Genomic DNA, 24,680 nt, shown 5'->3' on the forward strand with positions numbered 1-24,680 from the left:
GGAACTTAGTTTAGATGTTCCGACAATGTTCTAAACTAATGTTAATCGTGGGGTGTTTGAGTTGGACGCGAGCGAATACTCCGCTTGAATACTTGGCTCGAAAACTTCTGTGAAAATCTAATTTAGATCGGCTGCTGGAAGAACACGAGTATCAGATAATTAACTTTCAGTATGAGCTCATAAACATGTCTAGGTTTGTTATCCTTAGTTTGGCGCCGTTACTCGAGCTTAATCTTTAATGTAAATATCTTAAAAATGTTGTTTATGTTAAGTATACTACTGCTATAATGACACTTTGAGGATAGATACTATTTACCCGTCAGTAGAAATTCACCTTAGAGTAAAAACTGTTGATATCTTTGATTTAATGATAATTATATTACTTCATTCTAGTTTACATCTATAGGTTACAACTTCAATACTATAAAATTATTGATTTCATATTTTCTCATATATATCAATATTTTAGACAATATTTAGGTATTCGTGTGAAATAAAACAATTGGAATGTAACTTTGATCGTATTTTATGGGTTCAGTAATCCGAAGGATCGCAATTTTATTTTTATAGCTTATAGCTAAGGATTACGTAGAATAAGGTCTAAGTCTTCAAGAACGTCTGGCGGTCGTATTGTTCACATACATTTTCCTTGACAATATATAACCTTGAAACTCATAGCCTGATATAAGATTATAGTCAAATCTTTACAAATTGAAAGAATTTATATATCGTTGGTCGTTACGTAATTGATAAACTAAAAATATGCAACGAACAAAGAGTGATCACTATATTAAGTTTCGATAAAATGAATGTAGGTCAACTGTCGTCTAAACACAAACGCGAAATAGAAGGAAATTAAATCAAAGACAACTGACAGTTACTGCGCAGTGAGACATAACATCTGTAGGGTGACATGTTCAAAGGGCGACATTGTAAATTACATTTAAAATGTAAAGGCAAATTTTAGAATAACGTTGCTTTGTAATATTATCCTCCAGAATTGTTAGGTAAAATATTGTATTTCTTTATTTACGCTTTTAGGTATCAACTCGAGGGTAAAAATTTAATACTTTCTCATTCCTTTTATGTAGTGCTTCAATTTTTCTTCTTTTAGACAGAAAGTTCTCAACATTCATCTGTCATTGAAGTCGTACATATTAAAATTTATAAAGTAACGACGTCAATTAGGGTTTGGAACAGGTACGCGTTATTTGTTATTGTTACTACATTACTAATTTTAGAACGTCGAACGGTATGGTTTTAATATATGTTTTCGTAATGGTATTAAAGTCACGTTGCTAGTGGTCACTTCGTATGCATTCGTTGTTTTGACTATAATTTAGGCCTATCCATGTGTCAATATTATCGAGTTATGCTTGTATAGAATGCATATCATGCTGATTGTGAATACTCAATCAATTGAAGGAACTTTAATCACGCAAAGTACATCATTCATTAGTTTATGTATTTTAATGATTACTAATAAATACATTTCGACTGATCTATATCTTAATAGGTCTGCTGAGTCCGTCGATACAGCCTGACTCGAATATAAACGGCCTTAACTTGAGTGACCTTGTTGGTATAATTTATTTTACAAGGTCTTAAATATGTGGCGTAGTATTTCTATTTATGGCTATTTTTTAATGAACTTAAAAAAATATATAATGTACTTCGATTCGTCGTAAACACGTCAACATTAAAAACAAATGATCAACTTTTCACCCTTTTTAATTTCACTGTAAATTTCGTTGTACATAAATCTTTCGCAATAATGCGATTAAGCCGAACATCGCGTTCCGATTTGACATGAGGGCTTGCGTTCTCCGCAATTTGTCTGGTTCAGCGACCCTCTTGGTAGAGAAGAGTCCTCGAGCTCAGAACTCATAAACAATTCATCTTATGAAATCTACGCGTAGCATGAGGATAACAGAAGCATTATAAATGTTCGGGACTATCGATTCACAAAGTACACTCAAACTAATCATCCACGCTTTACCCTTCAGCTGTGCTAGCATATTCCCCTCTCCTCACCATGTGAGCTCAATTCTATGCCTTAATCCCAGTCTGACTGTTCAGTGAAAATGTAAATGCGACTTTAGTAATTGCATTTTAAAATAGTTTTTAGATTGCATCTTCATATACGCCTCGGGCACATGTGTACATGCTAGTGAAACTAAGTTGATATATCATTTAAATATTTTTTTCTCTTTCAGTCACCTAGTTTGAATTGAAAAGGTGTAACGAATCATTTTCGCTTGGCAATACTTTCGACCGTTTTAGTTTATGAGACTGCTAATGACTTTTTGCACATTATATTAGTCTCGGAAAAACCTGTGAGTCACGATGATTAAATGTTAAACAACTTTCAAACTCCAGTATGTACTTATCAAAGCGATTTTTATTAATTATTTTAAATCAATAATTTTATAACTAATATCAAAAGTTTTATTTTTGTCTTTACTAACTCCAATTCGTTATCGGTTTTATTAAATCAAATAAATTTAATAAATAATTGTTAAAATATTTGATTTTTCAATGATTGTCTGATTGTCTAATATTTATATAATTAATAATATAACACAATATATCTTTGTCTTTATGCTCTAAAGTTATATGCAAAGGAAGTTATATCTCTCGCAAACTCAGTACATTTTCACAGAAACCATTTCAGTTGGACGATTGCCAAAACAACTTTTCATGTAGCAGCCAAATCTTATGAATAAATAATCAATTCACCTAAATTAGAATAAACGCAATTGTTATACATTAAACTATATTTTTTACGTTTATAATTATTTATAATCGATTTAACTCTAAATGGGACACAGAGTGCACTCACTCACCATTGATAATATGTAACTAATTACATTAATATAAAATACATTCTATACAAACAGTTTAAGTAATATGTATACTTATATATTGGCAAAAGTTTGAAATGGAAATGTTACGTACATTAGTTTGAAACTTATATTATAGTAATCTGTCAGAAACTAGGCGTCTTAGTTCAATGGCAAATAATTTGAAATCGATAAACGTTTAAATTGCGCAACCAGATCTGTGTACATTAGAATGCAGTAAGTTTCTCATAGTCGTGTACCGTGAGAGTCGCCGACTCACCGCTTGAATCGATTCAAACTTTTCCTATTACTGCGGAATTGGCTCCAGGCGTACTTGTTTACGTTGATGTATTCTCTTTGATTGTGTCTTCGCCCTATTAACTATGTCGTACTTCTTTGTGAAAAGCAAAATTGCTATTGTTTTGTCTTTGTTATAAACTCGATGAATGTATAATAATTTCTTAAGTTTTTGTTTTGCAGCAGAATGTTATTAATTGATGTTCGTTCTTTTTTATTTTAAACGTTATGTTAACTTTAAATATTATATATGTATTGTGATATAGGAATAACAGGAAATCGATGATTGCATCCATCGAAAATAATAGTTCAGATGATAGAATAGAAAATGATAGATTAAAATTAAATATGTCATTCGTCACAATAAATTAAGTGAATGGCACGTAATCAATGTCAACGACCTGTTTATTTGATTAATTAACAATAAAGAGAGGAGAGTTCGCTTGGTACGTGTAATCGGTAAAGTTTGCAACAACATCGGCCGACTTTCCGGCTCTATCAGAGTTAGTTAATGCGAGTTCCCGTGCAGCGGATACGATATCGATCGCGACAAGTGCGGGATGCCGGGATTCGTCTGGCGCGCAATCCCCCGACCCATCCCCTTGGGACATCAAAAGGGTCTGTTTTAACGTGGCACTCATTACTTTGTTCTCGTTTTGTTTGAAGGTTAATATAAGTTTTGACCTGCATGACAGCTTATGTTATGTTTTTGACAGCCACGTATCATTACCTACCGCTTAGATTAAAGTTATTATTGAATTAGATTATAAAATACGATAAAGATTGAAATAAGATAAGTATTATCGAATAATTCGATTTAAATAGTTTGGAATTATGTATGGTCGTTCATATCAGCTATCTAGAATGCAGATAAGAGGATTTTACTTTTTTAATTACTTTTATTAATTAAAAAAATATCTGTAATATAGTATTATCATGACCCTGCATATAACAAGATAATTGAAAACGTAAATACTTTTATTTTCAACAAACATCGATTGCTTATCAATAGGTACCGATAATAACAAATGTGTATAGCAACGAAAACGATGACCTTGCATGTAAGGAAGGTGCAATGTATGAGTGGAAGTGTGAAGTCTAATTAATTATGCAAGCCTGTGTCTGGTGGCCGGGCTCGCTCGGGCAGCCGGGCGGGGCGTGACGCGCAGGGCCCTCCCTCCCCCCGGCTCCAGTTTGCGCCATTCTCCCGCGCCGGCACGACTACGCTCGGTTACTCGTTGCTCGGAACGGTTTACGGAACGCATCTTACCTTTCACCGCACTAGCGTCACATGTTTCCAATTTTGAATGTTCCGCTTAGCATTGTGAAGTGATTTTGGTGAATTGTGGCCATTGTGCAGCGAGGACAACGCCGGCGGTGTCCGTTACACATAATTATCTGTAAGCACCGGTTAGCATTGGTCATTGACATTTATGATGTAGCGCACCTGCAAACTTTCTTGTATCTTCTTATATTACTTTTTTCCTGTACTTTTCTTATCTTGTCTCGCTATTGCAATATTTACTTTGTCAATGAAATAACCTCATTAAATATTTTATTAGCGGTTTATTTTTTATATCAAAGAGGTACTGTATTATCATAATATTATCGTTTATTGCATAAAAGATAACATTAGTTCTTTTCTTACATCTCGGAGAGCTAATTAGCATATAATAGCATGAGCATGACTGCCTAATATACAGATGCATAAACATTTTCACATATACATATTATGCACTCGCGTGCAACTATTTATGTACAAATTGAATACAAAGTAGCTACTGATAGCCACACCCCGATAACAGCTCTATCTCCCTTCCTTCTTTGTACAATATGTTTAACTATCTCTTTTCGGACACAGATCAGTGGACCGTTAATTCGTATACCAATTAGATACTTTTAAGCTACACAAACTTGTACGTTAGCGACTATTGACTCCCGAATTAGATCAATCGAATGCATCATTAACCGACGCACGCACAAGTTTCCATATTGTTATTGTTATTACGTCGCCTTGGAAGGAAACAGCTTGTTTGACTCGCTTCGATGTTTGCTTTTGTTCTTTTCTAACTTCTTTGTTAGTCGTTATTGTTCCTTTGTTCGGTATTATAAAGCGACCGCAGTCGGGGAGACTCTATTTATAAACATTCACTCGTTGATTGGAATCCTTTGTATAGTGTTATTTTGATAAAGCTAGCTAAAATACAATTCCATGTTGCTCATGCGTCATTTCTCTTTTTTAATATAATGTAACGTTGTTGATTATAAATTATGATTAAACGATACGTTGACATCATTTATATCATTTTTTTGGCAAGTACACAAAAACGTATCCGTAAAAACCGATAACGTTCCAAATACAGGCCTAAATACTCTAGACGCAACATTGCAGAGGCGGTGTGCGATCGTACTGTCTGCGTCCCACGCACGCCCACCGCATGTCTCAACTACGTGAATAAATCTTACCTGACAACATACCGCACTACATGGACACGCATACATGAAACCATTTACTTGCCTTTGCAAATATCAAACGAACAATGCAGTCGGTATCAAATAAAGCCGGAAATATTCCAATAATAAATAGTCGGTTGCAATTGTTTCATTTTATTTGTTTGACATGTCACAAACGTGGCTCTTAGTTGAAGCCTAAAACTCGCTTGAAATCGAAAAATATATGAACATTTAGTTTTAAGCCTGAAGAATTCCTTGATCTCGATTAAAAACAAAACATACGAGTTTCAATAACTGGTTATAAGTTCAAATAAGATAAGTTTATTCTAAACATTTATTTTCATCGTAAAATAAATTAAACAACAAACAATAATTATATTATCTCCGTAATTTTGTCGACCCAGTTTCTACTTTAATATTTGAAATTTTATCACTCATTTCCTCTTTTAATCGCATCGTAAAAAAACGTTAATATAAGATATTTGGTACAGATCCAAGTTTATCTCCATGAGATCAAGGATGTTTTGTTTTACTTTTACTATTGGAACGACTGTTAAAACAATTTAATTACCGTCGAAGACAACTTACGATAACGATCAATAAACTTTAATTCGTAATTATTTATATTGCACTAAGTTATGCCTATTTGCTTTGGATAAATGTTACCATGATTCTAAATGTTTGGTTCGAAAACCGGTCTTACTAATCGGTAGCCAATGGCCATATTTACGTTGTAATCTAGTTAGAGAGGGCCGACTTAGCTTGGGAGCGGGCTAGGGATACCGGTTAGAAGGTGAGGCTCGGGACGGGAGGTAGCAGTCAGACAAGTCGTGTTGCACTCTTGCCCTCCAGCGCTCCGTCCACATTGAGATAAATGCACAGGGAATACAACACCCGTATGAACATAGTATGGTACAACCCGAGGCGAAGTGGTATTTCTTTTTATATTCGCTCTGAGAAAGGTTTTTGTGAAATTGTGCTAACGATTGCATTGGAAATGTACGGGATTATTTCTTTGAATGGTGTGTCGTGCGCCGTAAGTACTCTTCGGGTCATTGTATCGTAATGTCTCTTTCGGAAGTTTTTATGCAGTTAAGTGTTGTGCTCGTAAGCCCGTTGAGCTTGGTTATGTAATAAGCAACTGCCTTTGTCGCTGTAATAGTGATTACGACATTTAAAAAAAACAATTTAAAATATAACCAAGCATATAAAGACATTTTCAATTCCCAAGTAGCAATTAAATTAGTATCAGTATTACGTATTATGTAATCCCTTGATAGTATTAAATTGTCGCGAAACATGTCCTTTCCACAATCCTATTAGGTTGAGCTCTGATGATAATGTCGCTATATACGCTAGAGGTAGGTATTTAAACGGTACGAATGTAGGTACATAGCTCACTTGCCTCAATAAGTACTGTTACTGTCGGGGTCGAACGGAGCATGCAGCTGCATTACGTAATACTTCAACTCATAAGATAATGACTATTAATTATGTAATTTTTTATTCAGCCTCGCATGTTATTGATGATCGTTTATTTTATGAACTGAAGAGATAATTACATTGCTTAGTATTCATTCTATTCTTGAAGCTAATTGTGATCAATTTTATTGTTGTTTAATGAACTAAATAAATTGATGGGTAATTGTTAACTCTCTATCACTAATGATGAAAATATAAATTCTAAATGATCGTTTAATCCATGAATAATATAATTAATAGATTCGAATAGTAATTATTTACTTATATCATATTTTTGAATATTAATAAGTAACAACATTAATAGGCGTACAAACTAAATACTGATGTATCTAAACAGGAAGCTGATTATGCTGAGCTTAAGGAATATAAATCACCTGACATTCAATAGGCCATTCACCCGCTATCGAACTTCCTGCGTTAAATGGGTGATGGATTTATGATTTACGACGTAGAGACATCTTCGACGCCGTGTATATTGAAACAGTTATCGTATACTATTTATTGATGTAGACTAATTGCACTGGGGAGTAACAAAACGGCAATATTTATAGCATTACGTGCAATCCAAAGGTATTCATTTGAGATGTCTGCGTGACTAGAAAAAATAAGAACATTACAAAGCTGCATGTCGGTTTCAATGATCTATCGAGGTTATGATGGGCTGGTGATGAACCTTTTTTGATATTGTCGTATTTAAATAATACTCCAAATATGCTATCCAATTTTTCATAAGGAACTGATGAAATTCTTAGGATCGCCAAGAGTATATAAGACTATAGGACAAGCAACTTTATTTTTACAGTTATTTACGTACGAATCGTCGGATCTACTGCTAAGAATGTCACGTACGCATAGTTTATATTATAATTTGATATTTAATCTTTTTGAATTAATAAGTATGTCGTAAAGTGTCCTAAAACTGCAAAATTACATATTTAGAATTAAGAATTACCCTGATTTCTTTTTTCTCCCAATAATAGTCTCACGTGGAGGCAAGTCTAAAGAGAGGGACGGAAAGAGAAAGAAAGAGCATAACGTTAAAGCGTTACGTGGCAAGCCTTCCCAAGAATCCTGATTCAATAGGGGAATAGAATACATTTTTCCTTTGTATGTCTTGCGTCTTTGGGTAATAAATTACATTTAGAAGTTACATATTTACGTTGCTTATAAAATATTATAAAACTAGAATATTCCATTATGATTTTTTTTATATGAAGTTTGTAGCAAACATTTTTCAAAAATAGTCTCATGAAAACTACATATTAATAAATTTACTAACCAAAGCATTCTGAATATCAAACGTTAATGTTATACACAATATCAGTGTAATGCGATAATGTGAATAAATGATAAACGTTACAATTACTGGGGCACAATCGTAGCATGCTAGCGCCGTGCATCGATAACGTCCAGTTGTATAGTTGAAAGCATACCTGCTGGCTACAGTTCACTACACTCGCCCACAATGCCCTCCTTGTTTATTGTGCATATCAAAGGCCTTCCACAAAGCCCCTGCGATAATGTGCGGTACAACACGCCCGCGTCGTTAAACAACTGTATGTACATACGGCGTTCGTTTGTGTGCGTATATTGAGTTTTGATGGCTTTGATAGATATGTGGGCAGTAAATCGATGTACGATGTAGGCATATGGCAAGAAATGAGAAAACTTTAATCTTTTATTTATAGAATATTGAGAAAACCTTAATAAAGTTTTATCTTGGTATAAATATAGGCGACTTCTTTTAATAAAAAGTATTTTTCAAATATTATATTCTATGCATAATTTTATAATGTTTGATATTATGACTAATTAGATTACCCACAGCATATCAATGTTTATTTCAGTTACTGTTCATTATCTACAACCGTTTTTTATGACAATCATATATTATGAATATTATCATTCATATTCATTCGTATTTTTCCGCAATATCTACCAACCGTTATTGTATCGGTTTCGATGTCAGCGTAGGTGAATATTAATGTTTAGAAAAATGAATCTATCTAATGCGATTACAACCTACGCAAAGCTCTACGTTCAATGCAACAAGTCACATTGACAGATAAGAGTACTATCTACATTTTTCCTGTTATACAATTAAAACATGATAGCAAAATATGTTTGTCCCCGAAAGTTCAGGTATTAAGTATAGTTAGTACCTACTAACCCAACATTTATTTAGAATAAACAGCCCTGCACAATTTTTATCGATACAAAAATATATATGTTAAATCTAGTAATCAGTCAGATCGGAAATTACACGAACACTAACAAACGTAACAACGTTGAATCGTTATTTTACTTTTTCATCAATCGACCATAATTTATCATGTAAACTGTATGCAGATCAACCAATTGTAAATAAAGATAATATATATATATATACATATATATATATATATATATATAAAGATTTTATTCAGCTTGAAATTATTGACAACAATGTCGACTTATTATAGGTGAGAATCAAGGACATGGATTTCATTGACATTTTTATTCTTCTGTGTAGGTAGCAGCGCTATCTATATAATTAATATTCACGTTTTTCGTCTAATTAGTGTCCACAGAAATAACCTCTAGCATATATGTATATAAAAAAGGTTGTAATTATATTCCGTTTTGATAAAATTACCGAACTCTTTATCAATATCCGTTGTATTGCAAATAATGTTAATTGGATCTACTGTTTGTATCGTACCAATCGCAGTTCAATTTGTGCCGAGACCATTACAGGCCGGGCCTTGTCGAATTCAGATTAGTTTCGGGCCGCAGTCCGCTTCTAATTACTTCCTTAGTCATTCGGTATAATTTATATTGGTTTTGTTTGCCGTTTTTGTCAAAACTAAAAAAATATCTTCATTCAAGTAGGCTCGTAAAAGCACTTATGGTCATGTTACAGTACTGAATTCAATGTAAAGATACCATTGTGATACCAAACCCGTAAGCTCAGTAATTACCTTTTTCAACAAATTAACATAATGTTAAATAAATCGTTATATAATTATTGCTTAAACCGAGTGTATTTATTTTTATTTGAATTTGATACTGTTCATAGATATGGATTAAGCATACATCGAATATTTATGACTTGATTATAAAGTTTTATTATAAATTAAGACTTAGTATACCTACTATATGAGGTAGGTATATTAATTTGTCCTCAAACAGTTATAACCTTTAAAAACGATCATAACTACACAACTAAAACTGATTAACAAAACTTGAATTTATTGTTTTTGTGCTTGCTTTAGATATGATAATAAAATGTAAATAAATTCAAACGGAATAACAAAATACTTAAATTGAATTTCAAAGTTTATTCCGAAATTTAATGAAAACTTTTGTTACTATTACTTGTGTAAATCAATCAAATTGTATATGGACTCTGCACAATGTACACGCATAAATGTTATTTTTTAGGGAGTAGTTATTTGTTTGTTTTCATTTTCAAAATAGTCTTTGATTTGCATACATTAAGAAGAACGCTGAATAAACTTTAATTAAAAACCATATTGTCCCGAATTATCAAAAATTAATAGTTTTAATTTCGTAATGCTAGTACACCGAAAGTATAGCTTAAGAACATGGAACGTATAACTTTATTTACTTTCCAGTACTTATACATTAAAGGTCATTCCTTTATCAAGAAATAAGGTATATATATACGTTACCCTTCTACCGGGGGTGACTGACACGGAAGGGTTATGGTGGCATAAAATGGATCGTTGGCTTTTATGAACGCCCATACGAATATATTTATATAAAACTTTAAGTTCTATAAAGTAATGTTTCACATTTCCTTACACAAATGAGTAAACAGTCGAATAAAACTATAAACAGTGGTTTCGTTTCAGTCGCTAGGCAGGTCGTGGTTTTATTTGCATCAATATTATAAAATAACATTTTATGATTTCGTAATGTTATTGTTAAATTTTAATAAGAATTTCAATTACGAGCTCTCATTGTTGAATAAAAAAACGATATAGAATATTCCACACTTCCTTTGTCATAATAAATATTTTAAATGAAAGGTCCGTAACCTTTCAAGAGGGGAAACACGTGTCGAAAAGGAGGACGGAGTGTAGGGAGAGAAATTGTAGGAAAATTGTTACTTTGGATGTAAGTACTCGTTGCGTTGACTGTAGTTACTTATTGTAAGTACGATGACTTCTGTTAGGTTTTATTGAAAATATCTCCGTAATAATTATGTTACATTGTCGATTTTATCTCTTTAACCGATAAAAATGTTTTATTTTTATTTGGCTGACGTTTTCTTACTACGTGAATAAATACTTAATTACTTTTATTATAATTCCAAGTTTAACTGATAACTCGAGTTTTGTTTTTTTTTTCGTATCAAAATTATTGGTGGCAAATAGGTATGTTAATTGTTGGGTTGACAACGATATGCATCGCGCGATTGTTGGGCAAGCAACCGTGGCCCACTTCGGAGTCAGATTGCGTAGGTCAGTCATATAGCGTGCACACTTTCTCTGTGTTTCACTTTCACTACGCTATCTTGTGTTTTTACTTTGTGTGTCACGGTGTGAAATATAATGTATAATATCAGACGATCCATCATGTTGTCCTTTGAAATTGATTGATGACCTTAAGTGGAGAGAAGGTAACAACGGGCATAAATGAATAATCCATAATAATTTACGTGGGTTAACAATAAACAAAGCAACAATAATTATAAAGTTTATGGAAATAACGTTTAAAAATAAGTCAATTTCAAAAAAATACTCGATAGATGTTTCTAACGTTTTTTTTAATAATATTGATAAAGTACGACAATTTATTGTAGTTTGAGCATTACCTTATTGTTAGTTTAGAAACGTTGTTTGTCAGTTTCCCGATGACGAAGCGCATTGTCAGGATATACAGTTCGTCGGTGCAGATAAACAGATAAACAGTCAGCTTACCTCTTCTCACACCCAGCACCCTACCCGGCTGCCCCATTTTTCAATACACATTGCATGACGTGCTACATACAACCTATGTTCGTGATCCCCCATTTCTCTTACATGATTTTTTAGGAATTATTGTCATTATGTCAGTTGCATTAATATTTTTGGCTTAATAATTGTTGTTATTTGACCAACTCAGCTTGTTTTGTTCCTCAAATCCTAAGAAAATAATAAAATATCGTTTTCCTTACGAACTCGTAGATAACTGCTACACCAGAAATTAAGTAAAAAATTAAACGAATTTGTTTGACTCATTATGATTTAGAATGTATAAACACCAAAAACACTATAACCGATTGGCTACGAGAGAAAGTTGAATAACGTAATAGAATCGAGAGCAGCAATCAATTAACAGCTTATCGCGATCGAGTATCAATCAGCATTAGTGCAGTATAGTGAAATACATTTTAGCAAGTCAGCGTAATAAGTGGAGGTGCGTCGCTGTGTCGGCGGACCATAGCAGGGCTTTGAGTCTTGAGTCGTGACCAGCAGAATCGTGAACGGTGACTCAGCAACAGTCGGACCCAAGATTTGTCTGTCAGCTACAATAAGTGGATTACGCCTTCATGACTGAATTGTTCTATTTTGAAGGGCGTTTTGAGAGAATATACTAAACGTTTTGCGTCTTAAAGAATATAACATATTTTATATCTTTGATATTTACTTTACGTCAAAATTGTCTTTGTTTTTAATATGCCAAGACTAGCGATTAGAGTGACCTAAATTAGATTTTAATGAGCCAGCAGAACGCTCTGCTAATCACAAGTCGTTAAAATACAACCTCAAGCTTTATATTTAGTAAATAAATATACATATGTTATATTCTGTTTAATCGTTTGCATGCGAATTAGCTTAACATCCATTTCCAATCTATTTTTAAGAAATAATGTTATACAAAATGTGCATTTATTTTTATGGATTGATATGATATATCGTTACAGGAAGTGTTACGTTTAACAGGATTTAGTTGTAACATTTTACAATGAAATATTGTATTGTGATGATATTTATAGTCTATTTCTTGTTATAGAGGGTTGAAAGAGAAGCAACGAAGAGCCCAGCGACTACTGGAGGCAGGAAAAAAGCGAGCGTCCGAAGCAACGGTCAGCTTACTACCACAGAACCGCCACCACAACCTGCAGGTAATTTAAATTTAAATTTTTATTCATGCTAGGAATATACCAATCGTATTGAAATATTAATTGGTAGAGTTGTGAACTAATCCTTTTGATGGTCGTGGACTCGGTTATCAGGAACTGTTCTCGTAATACATATATGTAATGTTCATTGTAAGCACTTTTAGGCTATACCTAAAAGATAATATAAAGTAAAATATTAATTTTATACCGTGCTATTTTCATTTAACCAATAAGAGGTGTTGTGTAGATATTATGAACATTCGATAAACGATCTATTTGCTCGAATATTCCATATCAATTTGCTAAGTAGTTTTTGCATACATGTATGCATATAACATAAAATATTAAAATATAAATCATATTTTAATAGTAAGTAATTTCGTATTATTAATTAACATAATATATTAGTTTTAGAAAAGCCTTGCAAGGCCTGGTTCAGTGAGAAACTCTGGAACACATTAAGCCGTTTGTAAAGGCGAATGGTACGTTTGAACAGCTTATAGAGATTCTAACTATTCGGATGCACTGACTAAGCCTGTCAGTCAGATTGTTTGCCTTCTGTAATACATCTCTGGTCATCTACTCAAGCTTAACATTTCTGAAACACAAAGATATCATCCCTTTGAATTTATTTTATAATTCCACCAAAGTAATGATACACTGGCATCCGAATTTATCTTCTAGTAAGGAAAGATTTCAAGCACCGTCCATCGATACCTTCTCGAAAAAAAATTAGGTTCAACCTTAAACTTGCACCATTACAAATATTACTTTTGTTTAATGAATACGATTAACGTATACAAGTTCTTCGGTATTTTCATAATAATATTTGAACGACACTGAGTAAGATAAATTTTATTTGATCCAAGAGGGTCATAAGTCTGTAGATTAACGGCTAGTCTTGGTTTTTCGAACCGAAACCAAGAAACGGGTAGTGTCGCCAGATTGTGTGGTCCAGGAAGAGTTTGAGTTACAACCGCTCACGAAAACCGGTACATCCCATTTACCACACGAAGAGAGTGAATGTCCACCACAGAGAATGCGTTATAGACAGCTACAGGTACTCGTGTGAACGACCTAGAATTACCTTTATTAAAACCAGCAAACATCAAAAACGCGCTTGGTTCGTCCAGTTAACTATAACTGCTGCACATGCAAATCCTTTAAGATTACAAGGATCAGGATTAGATTGTTCAGATCTGGGTCGCAGAGCTTTTAACATATGTCATTTAAATAAATTAAAATCTGAAAAATATTTGGACAACGGGCTTAAAAATTAGTTTCGGTAGATCCAGTTCAACAGTCATAAGTACGTCGCACATAATGTAATTATTATTGAGCATACTGTAAATGACGGCTTAGGCCGTTAAGTTGTAAATGTAATACAGCCCTCATTATTCCATTTGCACAACAAACTGGCCCGGGACTCATCTTGATTCAGGATAATGCTCGACCACTAACGGCGAGACTAACAATGTCAACATTTGTTGAAGTTGGGATTGAGGAATTGTTAAGAACATCCAGGAAGGCGGAATATGAGAACTTCTGGGATCAATTAAATACAAATGATAGAGAAAGTAATATTCTCTTAAAAAAACCGCAGACGAAAAACAAAGAGACCAATTCAGAAGAACATGCATTCTTAAAAAAAATACAAATATGTATAAGAAAAACTCTTTTTTTTTAAATGTCCCAGTTGTTTTCGATTTTTAAATAATAATAATAATGATTAAATATCATACATCCTTCGGCTCAAACTATTATTCGATTAATTTAAGTAAAAATAAAAAAAGGAAAAAAACTATACAGTCAATAGGTTAATAAATGTGAGCATGTATAATTAATAACTAATCAAGAATTGAATTTAAATACTCATTCTTATAGGGATTTATTTAACTACTACATTGAAATATGTACATTGTTATAACCATCATTGATTGATATATTACACATATATCTCTTAGAACGTAACGACAGCCCAATAAATGTAAACTATAAAAGCTTTAAACAATGATCGTTCAGAGCGTGGGTGTACAATAAATCAGCACTTCCGTACCCCATACTTTCTCTAATGTCCGCGCTTTGACTGGTGATTGCTGCAAAGATGGATGACGGTATGGCGATGGCGGTATTGTCGGCGTTGGCGGCCATTTGCAATGGACTGCGACGCAATAAATATCTCCATTAACTTCCGATTTAGGCTCTCCGGTAATGTCTGCTATTACTAATTAATAGCATTTTAGGTTATGTTGAATAAACGAACGATAATTAAATAATTCATGAAATAGATATTATCATTTGAATATTTAAAAATATTACCAAATTGCGTGTGAATAAATGTTTAAAATTTTATACTTTATAATGTATTTATGTTGATATAAAGTGTAGCACATCGTGGCGTTTTCTAATCTTATATCTGGTTTTTTAAATTATTTATCATATATACAATCTCTTATACTATTTTACTATAAAAATCTGATTCGTTAAAATAAAAACAAGAATTTGTTGCTCAATTTCCTTTATGTAAATAAGTTTGCATTTGTATACTTTTGTTAACATAACCACAATGGAATACTTAGACAATTAGATTCTGTTGTTATGTTTAAACAAGTCTGCAGTTAAATGTAGACCGTATTGTCGTTTCGAAAAACTTTAAATTGCCGGGTTTTGATTGAATTAAAATATATTACGCGGGTCCTGTATAATTTGCGTTACTAATATTTATATTATAGTACATACATCATGTATAATGTCTGTCATATTCGTTATGATTTTTACAACAATAGCAAAAACTAAATACATTTCTAAATTCAATATATAATAAATAGAATTGTATACACAATAGTCTATCTAGATCTAATTTATCCTATACAAAAGTGACAACAATAATTAAATTGAATATTCGAAAGCTCCGCTATAGTCGCTACAAAACCCTTTCCACTTCACGACTGTCTGTGACAGCTGTGACGCCACAAAATGTTAGTTTGAAAGATAATAGTGATGACGTCAGTCCCTAAAAGTAGATCAAATATTAGACTAATTAATGTCTGTAGTATTATTTTATATATTTTGCTCTTAAATATCCTTGGTATAAAAATAGGATTTCATAAAATCGGAAAATTGTAAACTGGAACTAAACCTCTATCGTAATCAATTAATTATAATTAAAATAAAAAATAAAACGTAATAGGATGTTTTAATTACTGGTAATGGTAATATTGCAGCTTCCATCGATAAGTGAACGGTTTCTGTGTAGTATAAAAGTTCCTCACCCGCCTTACAAAAGCTATTGTAGTTTATTCAGAGCGAAAACTTTATATTATTTTCAAAGTTGCGAACGGTGGGTCCGGACTTCGGGACTAATATTACTTGAATCGCTTAAACTTACTGTTCATCGAAGTTCAGTCACTTTCGTTGAAAACTAAACTGCCTCGCCAGAACAAGTTTGAACTTTAAAGTAGTCGGGCGACCAAGGTTGGTGGGTTATTTCGTTTGATAGTTTGGTAAACATCGTTGATTATTTTTTAGGTATCTTGGTTATTATAAAGCAAACAAGTCGATAGTTTCTTTGAATCTTATCATGATTAGTTTAATAGTAATGACATACGAGAAGTATAACACTTTTTGACCCTAGCGACCTTATCGTTCATCTTCATACGAAACAATATTAGGGAAGTTTTCATCGGCTTTAATAGGAACTTAATGACACGTACGATACAATGCAAGTATAACGTGCACATGTTATGTAAATTACAAAGGGACGTGCAAGCGACAGCCCTTTGTGAGATAAGCGGAATTAAGCGGAATTCGGATATTGGATCGGCATCCGCGGCTTGCCTCGTTTGTTTACTGAACAATCTGATTTTAATTGCTTTCGCTCGAGTAACAGAGCCAGTCGCCTTCCGAAACCATGCTTACACAAAACAATCTGGAATCAATTATGGGCGAAGTTGTTCTCTTGTTTTTCATAATAAAATAATAGTTTTAATTATTTTTTATTTATATAATATGATTTGTTCTAATTGTGATCTCTTACTGTGATTATGCTTTGTACAAACCCTGTGACGTAATCTGTAATAAGAAAAAGCTTAGCTTCTAATCGAAAACACATTAATATAATTGCAATAGTTAATTATAGAAATGAGTATTATATAATAAAAAAAATCCATATCTAAGTTTAATTAAGTATTTTTCCTTGTCAATAGTTACGTAACTTTATTTGAATATGACGTTAGATATTTAAGGTTGAAATTACTATTAATAACATAATAACAAAACAGGTTTATGATATGATCTCAAGTTGTCCTTGTGCCCTTGTTCTGACAAAACATTTTATTTTATAAAAATGAATATATTTTAAATTAGAATCATGACTATGCGTGTTTACATCGTTGATAAGTTATGCGACTCTAAGGTCATCATTACCATATTTTGTAAGCCGAATGAAACATCGATTACTAACTTCTAATTATAGATATCGTTATTTTTGACCTTCACATCAATGAAATTTATATAACGAGAATAATAATTTCTTTCGTTAATATTAAAATAGTATTTACTATAAGTACATATTTTATACTTTAAGTCGTATTCGTATATACCATACCGATAAATGTATTATATGTGATTGTGTTATTCGTTAACTAAGCAATCTGCATTCTGGTCCCGGGTACAAATTTTGCGTGCACATGCCTGCCTCGGCGCGCTGTTTGCATAATTTTACATATTTACCGTTAAATGCACCGGCGTATCGCCTCTCAGTCTTTAATGTATACAAGTATGCAGATAGCTTACTCGGTTGCGTAACTTTCAAATTTTGCTAATGTTTATTAAAGAGAAATCTTAATAGTTTCGTAATTTGGAATATATTACTACTGAACTTGAATGACATTCTTAATTAATGTAAAATAAGTCTGTGTTTAAGTATATGTGTATATATGTACCTATGTATTATTCATACATTTGTTAATTTTAATGTCGATTTTTTAAATCGTATTGTTATATTGCCAGTACTTGTATGTTGTAATTAAATAAATATAAAAAGAATAAAGCAAAAAACCACATTGAATATTTTCTCTCTGTTGTTTTTCGTTTAGTGAGTGGTGTTTTGTAATATTAGCTTTCATTTAAACGTTATATATTTCTCATATTGCTCCCACTGTAAAGTTTTATAAAAGTAACAATATTAAATTTGAATACGGACCGACATGAGCCGGAGGACGTCCCTAGGGTTAAAAAGGGTGGCGGAGGAATAGAAGTGACATGTCGCGCACGTTTTGTAGGGTGGCCTACACAAATCGTGCAGAAATGCACTTACCCCATTCTTAGCCCACCTGATTCTAATGAGGCGAATTGAAGTTTAAGGGGACGTAAAAATTTCAAGTGACTCAATTTGAGTTCGCTTTGTTTGGGTGCGCTGTGTGAAACGGAACGTGGCATGATTAAGTACACGGTGTTATGGCAGGCGCACATCCGGACGCAATTACGTGAAGGTCAGTGACACACGACTAAGTTGAGCGTGAATCATGTATTCGTCTTAACTGTGCCGGTCTTATCGACTTGTCTGTAAAAGGCTTTATGCTTTTATTAACTTTTCGCGTAAACGAACTTTCGTAACGGATATTTCACGTTGTTTTGACGGTTCTGTTTGCTTTTTGTGTATCATTTATCCTATTCTATTGTTTGATGTTGCTAAAGTTAGATATTGCAAATTCTCGGAACACAGTCGGAGCGATGAGGAATAGATACAGTAAAATGAGCATCTTTATTTTCCTTCCCATCAATAGACAACAATGGTCTGTTATTATAAATGGATCGTTATAAATGATTTACGACCGCAATATAAAATTCTTTGTTTCGTTTCACAAGGTTTTCAAATTTTTTATTCCACATTTTAACGTCAATGTCGAATAAGAGGCCGTAGGAGTTTTCTTTTTAAAATTAAATATTTCTTATTTTAAATACTACTGTATAAATACAAAATGAACTGCTTAATATTTAATGCAAATATGTTAGTCAAATTTACTACAGTTGCGTCGCACATTGCTCAATTGTTTACACTATAATTTAAATTGAATCGTGTAAGTGTGACCTTTAAGTAAAGAATTTCATTGTATTATTATCGTTTTTTTTTTTAAATTGTGACATCAACCGAACAGATAATATTACGTTGATCAGCAATGTTTGTGGTTATATTAAAATGAAACAATAATACGAATAAACGATAAGCAAAATGCGAACTGCTGACTAGAATATAATTACAGTGGGAATAAAATACATGCATAGATTAGCTTTAAGATTACAAAAACAATAGTCAGGGAAATCGACACCGTGAAACGCGGACGAGGCTCCGGCAAGCGCGGGCGCTGGCGTAAGCGTAATGAATAAGTGAAGTCGCGCTCGTCACGTTGTCGTTATGTAAAGAACAATGGCCAGCTGGGATCGCGGCCACGAACGCGACGCGAATTTATAGACATTGATAATATTTATTTATTCTTAGACTACCTATAGGTAATAATTTAACACTGTGATTTTGTTGTACTGTTTCCGCAGAGTATTATTTTAAACCTGTTAAATGAAATCAAACTAAATCAATCACAACTTGTGGCTCGATAAGATCACTAATATTTATATAGTTTAAAAATTACTATTTGTTAATGTTTTTACACAAAAGATTATGCATTTTTATATAGTCAAATTCAATCGAAAAAATGGTAAATAAACAAACAACTTTGACCTTGAATTGACATTACTTTAAGCGTTTACCTAACTAGTTAGGCTAAAAGTGTACGATAATTATTGTAATCGAATTAACATGATGAATATTTTATACTGTTAACGAAGTAACATTTTGTAGTTTACTCATCCATTACTTTTTATCATACGCTCAATATATTTTTTGATTCATAAATATTTTAAATTATTAAGAATATATAAAAAAGATAAGTATCATATGATATAAAAATTAAAATAGAACTAATTATTTAATCACTAAACTTTGTTCATTCAACATTTATTGTACGAACATATTCAGACCGAAATGCATTCAATCTGTGCTATGCAATGTCAGTTTGGGAAAAAATGTGTCTTTAATAGCGACAAAGACAGGCGCAGCTGTTATCGAAAGTTTGAAAGAGAAATGAAGATGCATTTATAATATAAAAATAAATGAAGATTCATATATCTTCATTTATTTTTATATTATAAATACACATATCGCTATTTACAAATCGCAAGGAATATGTATTGAAGATTGCCATTGGGATGGGCTATAATAGTTCCATATTTATTGGACAATTAATTAAATAATAACTTCTTTTACGAAATCAAGTAATCCAATTTATCATAAAAAACAAATTATCTTGATAATTTAATGAATAGACCTCCTCGTTTAACCTTGAGATTACGTAGAAAGTAGAAACTTCCTTAGTTCGTAGTGTAATGTAAAATAAAAACATTTCCGATGAATTATTTATGCCAAGATGTTCGATTTAATTGCTATAATTTATTGGCATCATAATAAAGTATAAATATTTTACATTTAAACGGTTTACATACTCAATTTTGCATACGTTAGCGCGTTGTGTACTTTCACCCCAGTTTACCGTTACGTGAGGCAGTAGGTATCTTCTATCTCAGTCACACATGACTGACTCGGTCTCTATTACCTCAACCGTCCGTAATAGCCTCTGGTCCTGGTGTATGTATGCGTCTTATCGTGCCCCTTTTTAATTTATTGAACAGGCATAGACGGTCTGATTTATACGTCAATTTAAATTCGTCTTCCAATGGTTAAGTAGAACAAAACACACTCTAATAAAAGTAAAGATCTGTCTGATTATATAATATATATCATTAACGTCATCATTATTGAACTTCAAAGTTATATTGAAACAGATGTATTTTAATTAATTTGGTTATTTCGAAATATAAAATATTCATAAATAACATGACACTGGCTCTCATGAAAAATCATGAGTTACTTCGGCAGCTGGCTTACGAAATCAAATCAGGGATTGTTTTGACACTGAATTCGTGATTTAAGATCATTACGTTCGTTTAACGCTCGCCGCTTTATTCAAATCACGAATTACAGATGTAAAGAATTTTCGCAGGGCGACGCGAATGAATAATTCACACAATTATGGCGTTGGTTACACTAGCTCCGTTATGACTTTTATTTGTCCTTAGGCCGTAGCACATGTCCAACGGAAACCGGTCCAAGAACTCGCTCCTTTCTCGTAGGGTGAGGCATGCAGGCGTATCTGGATAATCTCACATACATTCATCTCTTTCTAATCGCCCTAAACGGCAAGATTCATGATCCCCTTAAAGGGAATTTTACCGTCGAATCTTATAAGTTTCTCAGAAGAATTTATCACAACCCTTTCCTTGGAACTTGTTCTGTTTTTATGATATTGCCAGTCGAGATCGTTATTTTATTCTATTAACTTAATTTATTATACAGAATGAAGTAAGATTCTGTCAAACTGAGCTTATTTAAATTAAGATATAGTTTTCTATATCAGTTATTGAGGTGAATTATTTATGGATAGCGTGTTCTTATTTGGATATTTATTACTTTCACCCAATATCTATTATACATCAGCATTGTTAATAAATATTTTAAGCAGACATTATCGTTTCATTGACCTGTATCGAATGTGAATAATTATATTTTTGTGATCAGTCAAGAATACGCGATATCGTTGGGCAAGATGGCGCCGGTTACGCAAGCACGCTGCGCGGACGCATTGAATTGATTGTAGCGTTGAATGACATTTATGATGACTGCACCGACGAATATATTACTGTAATGTTGACATGATTAAACAATACTTAGCAACACAACTAATAAACAGAACAGAGTCCAATATCATAAGGTTTAATAAATATTGCAATGAATTTATAAATAAATTTATTGTTAAATTATTTAATTTTATAAATAAAGTTAATGTTCTTATTTCCAATAGTAGTTAACCTTAAAATGTATTTCAGAACATATTTATTCGAATAACAAAGCGATTAAAAATATATTAAAAATTGCTACCGGATTTGCGCTTAAATTTTCCGAAAGTATTTATATATACATACATGCATGCATACTTTTTACTTTTATAATCAGACAAAAATTTAAAACAGATAAATGAAGAATTATAAATTACAACAGATTAAAGTATGAAACGTATAGAAATAAGTATTTATGGCCTTGAATATGACGTTGAAAAGCAATTTATTTTCAAGATTTTTTATGATTACACGTTTATTTACACACTTAGAATATTATATAATAAGTAACTTATCATAGCACTGTACATTTTTTCCTTCCACTCATCTCTATCTCTATTCATATGAGGATATGATTCTTCTAACACAATGTAATTTCTCACATAGCTATTAAATTTATTTTATTTTATACCATACTTATTTTCGTATTATATTTAAAATAAAGTCAATCTAGTTTTTTTTTTATAATTCAACGAAGACGGAAACTCAGTAAACACCTAGTTTTATGTAATAAAATACTGAATCCTACTTAAATAAAAAATATGTGTCGTTAAAAGGACAATAGCCTCGGTATTTAGGCTTCGAGATTTTTGCGAGACATTGAGTAATAAATAAGAACTCTTGAATGCTATTAACACGCAATACTATAATCAGTTTGTCCTTGTCGAAAAAATATATACAATGGAAATTATAATATAAAACAATTAATCAACGTTTAATTAAATGAACATGGCATGGATTATTAATGTCTCTTAATAAGCAGTTAATAATTGTAGTGTTAAATATTATTAATATATAACATTGCCAAATACTCGCTCTATTTCAAGGCCAAAACTCGGTACAAATTTATATGGCGATAATAATTTATAAATTATGTATTTTTAATAGTTTGTCTAAAAAAAGAGTATCTATTTACTAATAAATAATAATTTATCGAATTAAAATGTTATTAAGTTCTCGTTACATAACTTACTTTTAGAAATTTAACTTTAATTTTTTTATTGAAAATGAGGCTGAGGCAAATATAATTTTTAATATGTAGTTAATTCTAGTTCATATATCGTTTACAAATATTGTGTATATTCGTTTATGTCATTTACCAAGATCCATACGACGACTTATTTTATCCTTATTCATACATAATATATTAAAATAAATTGAAGATCCAATTTACATTTACGTAGGTATGTGATCCATTAATCACTATGAGTTGAGACTATAGGCCACCTGCTACGGAGACCGGAGCTTGTACATAAATTCTGTCTCTTTCATTATTTCTCATTCATCAAATGATTCATAACTCAGCTGTCGAGGGTCTGACCCTGAATAAAAGGACGTAAATATTCCAGGCAACGAGTGTGGTATCGTTGCTGATGACTCCTTTTCTATATAAGATTTGGCGTTTTGTTCAAATTATCAACTCATTCACACTTTTTTCATTAATTATTATAACAAAATATTATTATAGTAAGTTGTAATTGACATAAACACATTATTTGGCGATTGAAATTAATATTATCTATTTAATTAAGCTCAATGTGTGATTGATATATCTTAAAAGCGCTACGAAGCAAAGAATGAACATCCGTTCAACATTTATTTTAATTGCTACAATTGCGATCACATCATAATTATGAAACATGCTTTTATTTCCGTAATGACAACGATCTTACGTAATATGACTTTAATAATAATAATTTAAATGCTCTCATACGAGTCGTGCTTAATTGTCTGAATTGAGTATTTCATTTCAAACTTATGGTTGCGCTGCATTTCAAACACTAATTATAAATAGATACGTATGGGTACGTACGATTTTATCGTTATTTTAACACTGTTTCTTTTTTCACATAAACATACGCCTATACGAAATCGGTGTCAGAGTTTTACCATAACATTAAATTTCATAAGCATTTAACCTACAAATTAATTTAATTTTTGTGCATAAACTTAGGATTTCAGATGACAGTGAAATAAATAATTTATTTAGTTAAAACATTAAAATAATGTGAGACATCTTTTAGTCTAAAGAGCGTTGACTGCAATATTATTATTCATTCCTGTTCTAACATTTCTAATAAATGTAAATATCGCATTCTGGCCTCGACTAACGCAATAAACATGCAAATTCAAACTAGAATTTAGTCATGTAGGTATTTTTCATTTCGAATGTACGTGTCTATATGTTATACTTCTTTTATTTAAATTATATTATTAATTAAGCCGACAAGCTGTGTTAGATAAATAAATGAGCCCATGTTATAGAATAAAATAGGTCATAGTCATAGAGTAAATGTTAATATCAAAAATGGTGGGTGCGTTGTGCAAAATGGCGGCGGTGCGCTCAGTAATGGCTGCCGGCCTTGGGTCGTGCTCGCAATCAACTTATTATTCAATCTCATGTCGCGAATTGGTCCGAGGTCCGTCGGTCGTTGAACTTATAGAACCATTCCATTCGTTTACGTTCCGTTTCATTCGTTCGAAGA

At 32.2% G+C, this 24,680-nt stretch overlaps 1 protein-coding gene and 1 long non-coding RNA gene across 3 annotated transcripts in view; one reads left to right on the plus strand and one right to left on the minus strand.

Annotated features, from left to right (window-relative positions):
* Nucleotides 1-24,680, plus strand: part of LOC125067006 (lysine-specific demethylase 3A-like) — a 133,195-nt gene that overhangs the window by 43,154 nt on the left and 65,361 nt on the right. For both annotated transcript variants that reach the window (XM_047675370.1, XM_047675371.1), the window contains exon 7: nt 13,080-13,191. In XM_047675370.1, coding sequence (XP_047531326.1) covers nt 13,080-13,191 — 112 coding nt within the window. The remainder of the gene's footprint in view (nt 1-13,079; nt 13,192-24,680) is intronic.
* LOC125067007 overlaps nt 1-24,680 on the minus strand; it is a 59,363-nt gene that overhangs the window by 11,092 nt on the left and 23,591 nt on the right. The gene's annotated exons all lie outside the window — the stretch shown is intronic.

The sequence above is a fragment of the Vanessa atalanta genome, chromosome 10, assembly GCF_905147765.1.
Source record: "Vanessa atalanta chromosome 10, ilVanAtal1.2, whole genome shotgun sequence".
Classification (NCBI taxonomy): Eukaryota; Metazoa; Arthropoda; class Insecta; order Lepidoptera; family Nymphalidae; genus Vanessa; species Vanessa atalanta.